This window comes from Thunnus thynnus, chromosome 6 (genome assembly GCF_963924715.1).
Source record: "Thunnus thynnus chromosome 6, fThuThy2.1, whole genome shotgun sequence".
Taxonomy (NCBI): Eukaryota; Metazoa; Chordata; class Actinopteri; order Scombriformes; family Scombridae; genus Thunnus; species Thunnus thynnus.
Genome location: NC_089522.1, coordinates 7,597,643 through 7,611,190, shown reverse-complemented (window position 1 = coordinate 7,611,190; position 13,548 = coordinate 7,597,643). Strand labels below are relative to the sequence as shown.

General features: G+C 41.7%; 1 protein-coding gene across 1 annotated transcript in view; it reads right to left on the bottom strand.

The window, feature by feature from the left end:
- The window catches only part of prex1 (phosphatidylinositol-3,4,5-trisphosphate-dependent Rac exchange factor 1), an 80,959-nt gene extending 67,538 nt beyond the window's left edge, over positions 1–13,421 (bottom strand). The window contains exon 1 of the mRNA XM_067591467.1: positions 12,512–13,421. Coding sequence (XP_067447568.1) covers positions 12,512–12,655 — 144 coding nt within the window. The 5' untranslated portion in view covers positions 12,656–13,421. The remainder of the gene's footprint in view (positions 1–12,511) is intronic.
- Between the last annotated feature and the right edge of the window lie 127 nt (positions 13,422–13,548).

Genomic DNA, 13,548 nt, shown 5'->3' with positions numbered 1-13,548 from the left:
AAATGTTTGGGGCATCCCATAAAGCTGAGTCACTGTCCACTTTATTGCAATAATTTATGTGCAAGAAAAGACTGAAGACAAGTGAAAAAATCCCAAACTGCAACAGAAGAAGTGCAGACACATGCCACTGTCGTTGTGTTTGTGTGTGGCATGCAAACAGGAAGTGAAAACAGAGCAATCAAACTGAACAAAAGCCAGCGCTTTTTTTTTTAAAGAAACTGAGATCATTGACAAGATTTTTTTTTCCCTTTCCTTTTCTTTTCAAGCAGTGGTTCAACTCAGCGGGGAAGGAAAATAAACAGTCGACAGAATGAAGCAGTGCCTCACGACACAAAAGAAGCAGATGTTGTGCCTGGACAGGAAGTGTGACTTTTTGTGAAAAGGAAGTGCCAGATATGTATGACTGACCACTCAACTGTTGTAAAGTCTTGCACAGTTTTGTGGACATTGCAACAAACAAACAAATCATACAAATTTATACAGTTCAAATTAGAGCTGAAATAATGAATCTATGGGTTGAGCAACAGAAAAATCAATAAGCTATTAAAACTATTTTAATAATTAATTGTCTCAATAAAAACACTGTAAACTGAATAACTTTAGCTTTTGAACTGTTGGTCAGACAAGACAAGCAAACAATTTGAAGATATCTTGAGCTCTAAAAAAAACTGTGATGGACATTTTTTTCACAATTTTTTATTTTCATTTTTTATATGAAACAATTAATCAATTGATCAGAACATAATCAGCAGATTAATCAATGATAAAAATACTTGCTATAGTATATACTAGCTAGATACTTGCTAGCTGCAGCCCTGCTTTAAATGATTTAAATTGTGGACATTACTCTTAAAGCTGTAGCACAACAGTTGCACTGTCATGTTTTAAGGCACCAAAGATGACAGAATGATGAGTGGACGATCATGCTGTTTATTGCTATGGGCTGAAAGGAACGGATGGAAAAGCACAGCCACCATCTTCATTATTTACACATTCAGTTTCAACCTATGTCGGGCTTGGAACACATGCCATGTTCAAGCTAACATCCATCATCACCTGCCGCCCCAGACAGTGTGATCACTGTTTAACACCAATAACTGGTCTCATGTCATATGAGGAATCAGGCATCATCTCATATGACCAACAGCCAAAGGATCAGATGTAGACTGGGGGGTTTGCTAACTGTTGAGGTTTATCAGAGCGAAGAGGGGCCAGACAGTAAGGTGTGAAGACACAGACAGACCATATGCTGGTGTGGGCTCAGTGTTCGCTCCAGTGGACAGTGAGTAAGAGGCCTGCTGCCCTCACGTCTGCCTCGTCTGCTTCTGCACAGAGCTTTCTACCTACAGCTGAGCCAGATTCATAACACGCTCTAACATCAGATTCACTTTCTTTGAGATAAGACCTTCACTTTCGTCTAGCGCTTTTTTAATCAGCTGGCATAGAGTTCACAAGCATACAAATACACATCAAGTTGACTGTAAAACAAACATATAATGTTCCTCTATGATTTTTTTTAAAAGGCTCAAATCTCAGTAATTAAGAATAATTTCTTAACACAGGAAAGTTTACACAGTCATTATTACAAAAGTAAAAAGCAGCAGGAAAACAACTAGAGAGAAGTAAGGAAATGTCATGATTGTTAAACTCGGTCAAGTTGCAACATGGGAGTAAGTCAGATGTAGAGTCAGTCACACAGGGTCGGACCTTTCAGAGCTGCCGTCACACTGCTGGCAGAGAATGTTGCCACCAAGGGCACTCAGAATAAGGGCATTTTAATTTGTATGTTTACCTTCTGCAAAGGTTATCCATATTAAACAGGGATTAATGTCAAAATAAATGTGAGAACAAGGTCACACGGCACCTTGATTGTCATTTGGAAAGCTGCTGCGGTGTTCTACTGGATTGCATTATACTGAAAGGTGTTTTTAATATTTTGTAAAGTGAAACACAGAGGGAAGTTCCAAAAAATTGCATGTATAAAGTGAAAGTTGACACGGTTGTTGTATTTGACCACAAACAAATATTTTTGTATAGCAGATTTCTATATATTGCTTATTGACCTACTGGACAAAGAGATCAATTTTTCATATAATAGGATTCAGAAGAAACACTGACATACGTCAAACTGACGTGTGTCACTGCCTTTCACTTCTTGTTAGTTCACTCATGTTCGTTAACCTCCATTGGGTAAACATACCTTTGTGTAAACTGGAGAATTACAGAGATGTGAAATTGACCTGATAGATTATGTACTTCCTGTTGGTCATAACAGCAAGTGCAACTTTGCATGTAATATAGATCGATAGCAAAATGGTGTAAATAGTGACACATGTCAAATATGTCCATAGACCATTTCTTTGATGGAACAAGCCATTTTATAAAGTAGCCTATATTAGTCTGTTTATTAGTGGGCCAATCAGGTAACGCCATCCAAGGCACATCATCACTTTAATTTTTTAATATCCTACTTGATTATTCTCTTTGGGAGTAGATTTCTGTGTATGAGACTAAACATGGTGTAAATGGGGACAAGACTAAGCCATTTTTCTGTTTGCCCATCCCCACATCAGCATTCAGCAACAATGCTGGGTCATCTCACTCAATTCAGATATCTCACAAGAGACCCCGTATATCAAGAACAGCTCTAACACTTGTCAAGGTTTTTCCAGGGAGCCCTGAGAACCCCTTTTCAATTTGCTTTGGTTCCCACACCTACTGAAACAACCCTTGAGCAGAATCACAGATCCACAGATTCAGGACTTTTCTATGCAAGTTCTCAGGTCCCCAGCCTCAAACTCTCTACCCCTCTTCATCCAAGAGAAAACAACAACAACAAGCTAAAAACAATGCGACCATTAAGGGTCTCTTTTTTGGGGGGAGAGGATTGGGGTGGCCAGCCACAAAGGGGGATAGGGCAGTTTTAGGGAGGGAATGAAGGCCATTTTGGGGTCGACATGGCATGAAATTGAAAAAATAAATGAAGAAATCCCCTCTTTGTGGCCTGTGTGCAGCAGAGCCAGAGAATGGCCTGTGGTGCTGCCACAATAAGGGACCCCAGCAAACCTTAGTGGACTCCTTTTCCTCTGAAGCTGTAATTCACATCTCTCCCCAACCCTCCAAATACTCCCTCACCTCGCCCTCCAACCAGTCCCTCGCTGTCTTCCAAGAGAAACCCTTTTTGGCAGAGCCAATCGCCAAAACACAAAGTCTTCTTTGAGTTTTGTCCAGTTTTTTCTCTCTCGCTCTTACTCACTTCCGCTTTGAAGGACTTTAAACTTCAGTGCTCTTTCAGTGGCTCACATGGGCGGAAACTAAACGCTGCAGGGGGATGAGACAGTGGACAGAGGAAAGACAGACAGACAAATCAGAGACTTCCTGTTTAAGACTGCCTACTCATCAACTCTGTTGCATTAATGAGTGGATGAAGAACAATATGCGAAACACAAATTTTCAGTGACACTTGCTGTAAAAAGTCTCTAAGCCTGGATCTGGCTCAGCAAGCTTCATCAGGCTATCAAAGTTCTGCTTTCGAAAGGTTTCACTGCCGCAATAATTTAAGCGTTATCATTGTTGTGCACGCCTTGTTTTTACTGACCAAGTTGACACGAAGCACGTCTAACTGAGGAGGGGCATTTTCACCTTCTCATTTTGCTAGATACTCCCACTTTCACAGTGGCTGCATGAGTTATAAATATTCTTTATGATATCTCTACTCTTTCAGGTCAGTAGACAGCTTCTGCCACTCAATTACATACAGAAACTTCTGTCACTCATTACACATCTATAGGAACAAAATACAGAGAAGCACGCAATGCTCATTCTCACATACTCCCCTTGTGATAATGGAAATAGCTTGTGATGATATTAGTGTGCCAGCAGACATGTCTTTTTATTTATTTCCTCATTTGTGCATTGAATGTTAACAGCCAGCAATTCAGACTTGCAATCTGCTTTAACCTTTAAATCTGTTAAAATGTTCTAACATTACTCTATTTGACATTCTTATTTATATTCAAGTCTACAATGCTGAAATGACATATTTTCCACACAGGGAATGTTCAGCTTTCATCTGATCTAAATACTCATCTAATTTCATCTCTACCGGTGCTGACACTCAGTGCAGGTTTGTCTGCAAGTCCTTTTTTTCTAAGTGGTTCTCCTGTTAATGGGTGACATGTGGTGATCTGCAGATAACATCATGGACCAGATTGCAGAGGCCATCTGGACATTTGGACGTGTGTTTTTCGGTGCTGACAGACGTAGGGATCACAGACTGGATCAGAGTGTGGTGAGTGTGTTGTCGAGTGAGCCATCAGAGACCTGCGAAGCTTCCAACAGATCAAAGACCAGCTACGGAAAAAAAGATGCAGCACAGCTGAACGTTCAAGAAGCAAAATTCAGTTAGCAGCATTTCCTGCATTACAATAACTGATATAACCAAGCAAAAGAAAACTAAACGTGCCACATGTCATTCAGTTGGTCAGACATAAACACAGTCATGGGCACAGACGGAAAGAAAATGGTGGAAAAGACACTAATTTGTGTACAACTACACTGAGAAAAGATCATAACACCCACTGGTTCTGACTCAAATGTTATTTACCAACCTGATAGAGAACAGCATTTAATGAAGACTAGATAGAAGCTGGATAAAGCCCTTTCTGTCTCGAAAAGTCTTTTTCAAGCCCCAAAATTACTAATGCAGCTGACCTACATTCAATCTCAACTTCTCATTTTGAATGTTCACGTTCCTCCTCGCTGCTGAAAGAGAGGTTTCCAGTATCATTTTGATTCATAATATTCCATTTAAGCACAAGCAAAAGTGTAACAGAGCTATTAATCAGGGTTGACCTTATATTGTGAAAATCACATGTAATCATATAACAGTCACGGTAAAAAATCCCCATTAAAACAAGAGCTCTATTCACTCACATGTTTTTTGGGGGGTTTTTTGCCACATATCTATCCTGATATGTGGCCTTTTCGTTTCCGAAAAGGTTTCCTGTCAGCATGTGGAAACAAAATCATCACGGTAACAGCTCAAGCATGTATGACTCAAGCCTTTAATAATGCCATATTAGTTGGCAAAAATGTCATCACATCGAACAAATGCCAAAATAAAAGCCCTTCAGCCACCAGGACCAAAAATTTGTCAGCAGCTGTCAGGAACAGTTATGACAACATATTCAGCAGCCTCTTTGACTTTGTAGGGTTAAATAACATAAATAGATCTCTAATTCACTAATTAGTAAAATGACATAGTTTACCTTAGAGCTAATGTTTAACAAAGTGACAATCATGGAAAAACATTATGCCGTACGATGGGTCACTACTATATGAGAAGTGTGGTGCATCTGTAACCTGAGATCAGTGTTTATTCCAGGACATGGATGTATGCAGTGAACTTGCATGACCATCTTGTTATTTTGTTTTTAAAGCCCTTTTTTCCCTGTACTTGACCTGATATATGCAAAGCTTTGTTTCTCTAACTTTTCCCTGAGCATGAAGTTAATAAAAACAAAAACAAGAAAGAAAAACATTATTGCATAAACCTTCCTTGTTTTTAGCTATGTAAACTTTCCTTGTTCATAGGCCGGAAAAGTTCATCCAGCAATAAGGTTTTGGTTTTGTCTTCCTTGCATTACCTGACCACCCTCACACTGTTCCTCCACTCACTCAGGCTAAGTTAAGTCTAAAATAATAGACAAGAATGAACTGGGAAGGAAGCATGTTTCCTATCAACGTCACCCACCCACATATCTTACATGAGTAAGATTCTCAAGTCTTGCTCCATTCTGGACAAGTGCTCACCACATTTAATTGGACACATAGCCTACATTTCAAATGAGATCATTTGAATCAGTCTATGACTATGCATCTAAAAACGTGGACGTAAAATGTTTTTTAAATTAAAGTTTTACATTTGTGAGGCTGCTTCACTACCATAGAACAAGAAACAATAGAGGACCTACTTACTAATGTATTGGGCAGTGTGTGATGTGTGTGTGACACTCCTTCTTTGTTCCATTGTGTCATGTGAACGGCCTCCTGGCAGGACAGCGTACAGGCCAGGCATTTTACTTTGGCCTGCCCTGATTAGTCAAGACCTCAACAGTCCTGTAAATCAACCCAGGCTTTAAATCAAACATCTTTGCCATATTCTCTAAATATAAAATGCTTTGTGGAAAGTTGTTCTGTGATAGTTTGGTTGTCCAGAATTTTTCTATCAGGCAAATGACCTTTGACCCCGGAAAGAAGCCACACATCTGGTTGTACTCGAGAAAGCCAACAAACATTGTAAGCCTGCTGCCTCAGTTCCTAAGCCAAATGGAAGTTCCCAAGGGATGGCAAAGGTAATTCCTCAGAGTCTATGCCAAAATCAGTCTGCATGTATCCATCCATCCCACCTTTAAAAAGTGTGCTCAAAACCATTCTGCACACTTACTGCACCCCGTATCCACCATGAGAAAGTACTTGTCTCAACTTTGTCCAGGTCATGATCTCCAACGGGACATTAGAGATCTCATGTTGCCGTGCTTTTACAATTCAGACCAGGTCACCTACTGTATCGTATATCAGCCTGTTGAAAACTTCACAGAGATTTTCACAAACACAGCAGTACTGTCTGTTATTTGTTATTTGCTCCAGTCATAAAAAATGTCCCTGTTAACCAAACAGTGCATCTGAAAGTATCTCTTGTCTGCAATCTTGCTTGGTCTGATATCTGTAACCTGATATAATGCTACTGACTTCTGGCTCATGACTTTCTTACCTCCACACATCTCAGATTCCACAGCACACACTGCTTGAACAGCGTAACCACAAACAGCTCAGATAAACATATAATCCATTAAATACTTTTTATAACCTAAAGGATGGCAATTTGACCATTCACATCCTTCCATACTGATGGTGTAAGATGATTTTTCTCCTATGCTGATTCACAGCTGTAAAAATCTGCAAATATCTCTTGTGGAAGGAGGGAGGGGGTGTTTTTTTGGCATCATACCTCCGGGTGTTACAGTGGTTTAGACTTGTTAACTTGAATTCCTAAAATTCCTGCTGCAGTCTTATGCTTCAAAGAAAATGGCTTATCAACACACATGACTAAAAGAAAAACACTAAGATTAAGTTGGAAACTGGTATTTACACCCCGTTTTATACAACACACTGCACTATAATGGTTTAGTCTGGCACTGTAGCTGTGGCATAAGCTGCACTGCAAGGTACCAATTGTCCAGAGTGTGATGGAAGGGTGCACAGTGGCGACTTAAAAAAAGTAACGTTATGTCATGTGTCTGCACCAGAGGCAGTGGTTTATGCATCGATCTGCATAAACCACTGCGCTGTCGGTCATGCAAATAACTCTGACAAGTGATTAGCAAACAGAAGGCCTTCAAAACAGCCGGAGAGACAAGTTGCTTTGAACTCCAAAGCCTGTAGGATATGAAAAATAACATTTAGCATGACTGATTTCATGGGAGGGCACAATATTTTTAAACTAGAATGTTTCGTTCCCTCATTTGAACGCCAGCATCTGTCTCAAATGTATGCCACCCTCAGCATTTGAAGGTGCGATTAATCTGGGAGTTACGAGCTATGTGATGAGACTCTCGTGTCCCGACTCTCAAGTCTTACGAAGCAACGGAGAGTTTAAAGCCCAGTAATAAAACCCTCACAAAACCCCAGCAGTCTGCCGTAGTAACACTTCTACCTGCTGTGAAGACTCCACAGGCTGTTTTTTCCCCTTCACTACTGCTATTACGTGATGTGTGCCTGTGCTTGGATGACTTCAACAGGGCTGAGCTTGCAGTGAGCTTGAAACCACCAGCGTTGTGGCCAAGATGAGAGTTCGAATCTGATTCTATTTATACCCCCCTCGCCCAGAGAAACTCGATGCTGGTCTTTCCCACCGAGTGGGGAGGGCTGGAGAGATGGAGCGAAGTACACAAAAAAAAAAAAAAAAAAAGAAAGAAAGGAAGGTAGACACGGAGACACAGGCTCAAGTTTGGAGAGGAAGCTCCAGGCTGGCTTCCTGTATGTCTGTCTTCCTGGGCATCAGTCGGATAATGTGTGTTTGTGTGCATGCACACGTGTCATCCTGTTTGCTCTGCTCAGTGAGCCATGTCAACAGTTACTGCAGGTGAAAGTGTAGAAAAACATCAGAGAGAGAAGTGTGAAGAAACTGCAGCTATATAGCGTACGTGCAGCACCACACAACATAATTTATCCACACAAACACATATCAGCAGTGGACATGTGTGATCTCACTTGTGTGTGGCCCAAAGCAAGGGTCACAGAAGGCGGGATTTCCAGATGTTTCCTATTATCCCCCAGCACTGACGAGACCTTCCTGGTCACCCTGCTCTCCATCTCTCACTTCTCAGAATCAAGAAGGATGGTCAAAAGCTGACTAATTTATAGGCCACATTATTCCACTGTTGTCTTACTGGACACCAACACAGTGTGGTCCAAAAAAAATCCAGCAGTTTTCTAAAATGGTAAAGCCTCATTTTTATGGTTTTGAAGGAAAATCCCCCACATCTACTGGGTATGATGCCGCTGACCATATTCCTGTCATTGATAGCCTACATTTTGGTGCATCATGGCAGGGAAAATCCAGTTGTCTGGATTAAATCAACAAAGTGCTGCCCTACAGAAAATCCCCACTAATCTATGGCACTAAGAAATGATCAATTCAGACACAAACAGGGGAATTTGTTGCAACAAAAGCTTGAAAAGAGCAGTTATCACCATAAACTTGGAGTTGAATATGAACCATCTTGTTTAAATGAGACTGATTTCATTCTGCTCTAAGGAGGCAATGCAATGATAATAGTGAGCAAAATGAATCCTCTAATCCCTCTTTTCACACCCCCAACCCCCCCTCCCCCTTTTCACCTCTTCTCCTCCCACCATCCCTACATGCTTCCCTCCAGCATGTTGGATGAGCTGGTTGGCGCTGGTAATTGCCAGGGGATGAGTGACATGCAAAATGGCTGAGATGCCAAAGCCGGATAACCATCTCTTTTGTGTGTCATTGCAATCATTGCGATTGAGAAACGATGCTGCACGAGGGCCAAAGATCCGGGAGGTTTTGGAAGAGCACAAAGGGAGGTGGAAAATAAATCAGTGATAAGGCAATAGATGGTGATGTGGGCAGTCAACAGCGAGCTGCCATTCAATCTGCTACTGTTCAATTTCCATTATGGGCGTGATGGATATCTACGAGATCTCTGTGAGACTGAGGTTGCCTATACATAAGAGAGAAGCTGATTGGTTTACAATTTTTTTTTTAAAAAAAATCAAGAACCGCAACATTGATGATATATTTGTTCACTAGAATAGCTCAACGAAGACATGACATCATGTCCTGACTTCTCCAGCATAGCTACTGACAGTGACAATATTTCAGCAGTCTAAACCTCAGAGTAAATGTCAGTTCCTCCGAATCAAAACTTTATGAGCTTGTTCAACATACGAGACATGACAGTGGTATCAGGGGACTAGAAAGCATTGCAACCTCAAACCATGTTGTGTTTTCAGTCATAGGTGCAGTTCACTTTTCTTGACTGGGGGAAAACACCTCTCATTGTCTAGCTCCTACATTATCTCTATCCCCGTCCTCGTGCGCATGTACAACCCACTGCTCTTGCATTAACATACCACACATTCCCAGTGAGCTGTCAGAAGGCATTCTGGGAACTGCAGGAGATATCAAACTGAACTACATGTGGCCGTTTCAGGGCAAACGTCACACTTATCATCGCAAAATAACTCAATCAAAAGCTCAGAAGACACTTTTCATTCGCCGTCACTGCTTTAGCCTCTTCACAATGAGGGACTCCCCCCCCGACCCACTTACCCCACTTACCCCCCCCCCCCCCCTCCCTCACGCTGAATCACTCTGTATCTTTACTGAAACCATATGTTCTGAGCTCCCACAGCCAGACTTTCCTTATCAACACCACAGTGAGCTGCGTGGTGACAAAAAGCCTCGGCTCCCACTGAGGGAAGGGGAGCAGGCTCGGCTGGACCCTGGACGGAGAGCATGGGAGGGATTAGCAGAGGATTGGCACTGGTGGAGAGGACTGATGTTTCTTTTCTCCTTTTGTTGTTTTTCCGAGTGTCCATGTTCTCCATTATCAATCTAAGCTACTGAGCCCCGATGCCACAATGTCCCCCAAGATGGAGATTCAGTGGATTTGGGATGGTCTCACATGTGAACACAACATATACAATGGGGTACAGAGCAGCGTGTTTTGGCATCAAGGCTTGTTTACTCAGTATGTGCCCATATGTGGTGACTAGTAATGAGGACAGTCAAATGCATCTATCCAAGCAGTGTTTATTAACAAACTGCAAATGCACAATTCGCAGTTTACCCTGAATCCAAATAAAAATCCCAAAGGCTTATCATGACGAGGGAAAATATGGACTAAATCTTGACACATTTGACTGCAGCCTTGGCTAAACAAAGATCGCTCTATTCAAAGACACAGGTGATAACAGAATTTCCCTCCCGCTTGACTGTATCACTCCACTCTGGCTACACACCGTATGGCTTAAATCAAAGAGATGGCAACTGATGTGATGATGGGGAGGAGCATAGTGGAGGGCACAGGCACTGACAGCTTTCAGATGTCCACGGGAAAGGGAACCCAGACTTCTCTGATAAATCTGTGGGGCTGTGTCTTTATCATTATGCCGGAACTGGGTTCGAGGGAGGTCAAAGCTGTCTCTCTGCTGTCTGGTCTGTCTTGTAACAGAAGATAAGCAATGACTGTCTCTAGTGTAACCGAGAAAGGAAGCAGTGCAGCAGAGATTGGCCCCTGAATGTTAAAAAGCTGCTTTTTCTTTTTTTTTAAACACGAGTGGAATTTAAATTCATTCAGTAAACTAATCCAGGGTTCGACGGAAGCTGAATTATGTGGGCATGCATCACTGACTCGAGGGCTGTAAGATCATTGGGTATCTTCGTGACACTGGAATGGAATACTGTCAGTCGGTCGAACGGTCTGTACAGAATTACTTCGAAAACTTTGAGGAAGTTCCTAAACATGTGACAAAACAAGAGAAAGAGGGAACCATTGCCATGTTTGACAAATGCTTGCCAGATGTTGAAATTGGAGAATTCACAGAATCATTAGCATGTTCATAAAACAGCCTTTTATCAGCAAGAAAAATGAAAACAATCTGGGCAAGCCTTTTTTTTTTTTTTTTTTTTTTTTTGAGTCAGCAGGGTGGAAAAGTGAGTAAGAGGATAGTCTGACCTGTCTGACACTGACCTTTGACCTTGTTGTGGAGCACACAACAGCAAGTAAAAAAAAAAAAAAAGCATAATAATGAAGTTACACTATTTCTGTCGCATTAAATGCTGCCAATTTGGAAATTTGGAGTCAACCACATAATGATTTAGTCTCAGCTGGAAGCAGAAACCACCTGCACAGTACATGTACCAGATATGACAAGTCAAGGATGAGGGGAGGAGAAGGACAACAGAAAAATGACAAGGACACAAATTGAATAGTCTCCTGCAGGTGGGAGCCATCTATGCTGGCACTGTGTTGGTGGCTGAAAGGAGTGTGTAAAATTACCAGGATGTTCATTCATCAAAGGCAACGGATGTACAACGAGTGAATAAGTAACTGTGCTGAAATGTTTTCTTATCTCAGTCTGGAAAAAGAAGGTGTGGTGTTGCTGAATTCTCATGAATATCTATTTATTGGCAAAGCCGGTGTGAATTGAGCTCTTCTTTGATTGTTTTGAACCTTAGCTTTAACACACAATGAGGAGGTGTGAATGATGCCCCCCCCACCCCCCAGCCTTCATGCCCATGTGGAAAACCTCACGCATGAATCGTAACAAGTCTGCCTAGGAATAGACCATGAGTCTGCCTAGGAATATTTTTGACACTGTCTCAATTATTTCATTGTTGATATTTGGCTAAGGTGCAGCAGGTTAGACACAGGTAAATCCATGCTTCCATCATTACCAGCAGGCAGGCTGCCCTCTCAGAAGCAAAGCTGTCAGCAAGCCCGTGAAGAAAGCCACGTTGTGCAGCAGCAGCTGTAAACCAGAGCTGCGAGATGTGTCTAACTCCTGCAGCATGTTTAAATGTTTAAATATAACAACAACACAAGAGAGAACAATCAACTCCCAGAGAGGCTGAGCTCTTGAGGAGAGCGTCAACCCGAACACCATATGAATTTCTAGCGAGTTGTCTTCATAACCAGCCGGTAGACTTACAGCAGGTAAACATATTAAAGTGAAATCCTTCTTGCAACATGTGCCGGCTGATGTGCTGGATATATGCCGATCTAAAGAGTGTAGAATATATTTTCATAAAATGTCACCCTCTGCAACTTATGAGGCTTGTATGTTTGACAATAGGAAATCCTTCCTTAAATTGAAGGATTCCTGACTGTAGTTTGGTGTGATGTTGTGCCCGAGTAGGAGATAGAGGAGCATAAACACAAGCCTCAGTGAAAGGTAATGTCAAACTTACCGACTGAAGGAAAAGCAACGTCCGAACATAATCCCTCTCGGTGTTTAATATTTCATTTAAAACACAGAGCCTGAGCCGCTGCTGTCGGTCCGAGTCCTTGGCGGCGTGGATACCGTTCTCCTGATGCCCGTCTTCCTCTTCCATGCTGGTAATTCAACCCTCACAAAGGTTGCTCTCTACAGAAGTACTGTGCTTTCCCTAAGTATCCACACTTTGCTGAGTTGTTGCTTCAGTCCATTTTGGAGCATCAAGTTTTCCAAAAAAAAAGCCTCCCGGGGATGTGATGCGCAATGCACCACGCACAGGAAATAAAGCTCACCAAAAGTGCCAAACAACAGGCGGAGAGCCCGGCTGTGTGGTCGCAACACAGCTGAGCGCAGGGAGATCGGCTAAGACCAGAGACACGACAGAGAGGAGGAGGGACCCAGAGCCAGACTTACTCAAGGGCCACAGTTCACCTCTGCTCTGACAGCTCACAATCCACACAGTGAAATGTGCAAATCAGCACAGAGGATTGAAATTACCACATATTGTAAATTAAGTGCTTTTTTAACCAAACAGAAACAAGTAAAAACATAAAATACTGAGACAAAAACAAATTGGCCCACAAGGTCATCATGAACTGTTGTGTTTCACAGTCACATATTGTCTCCCTCTCTAATAGATTTCAATTACATACATCTATTAATGATTATGAAATTAGCATATTTATAGCCCAATTTAGAATAAACCTATCTTAACAAAACTATATTTCCTTAACTCCACCACATGCTGCTAAATAAAAACAAAAACACACCAAGACGCATTCTTCCTTCTTAAGTTAGATAAAAACAACAGGCCTCTGTATGCTGGCGATTAAAGACATAAACAGAGTACACAGTAAGTTTTTAAATGACTGGTCACTGCCTACAATGCTATTAAAACATTTAAGACATTTATAAACGAACTTAAAATGTGTCAAGTAGCTAGCTAAATGTTTACCTGTTTTAACCACATCCATGTAAGAGCTACCTGAGAAGAAAGCGCCCTCTGCTGGA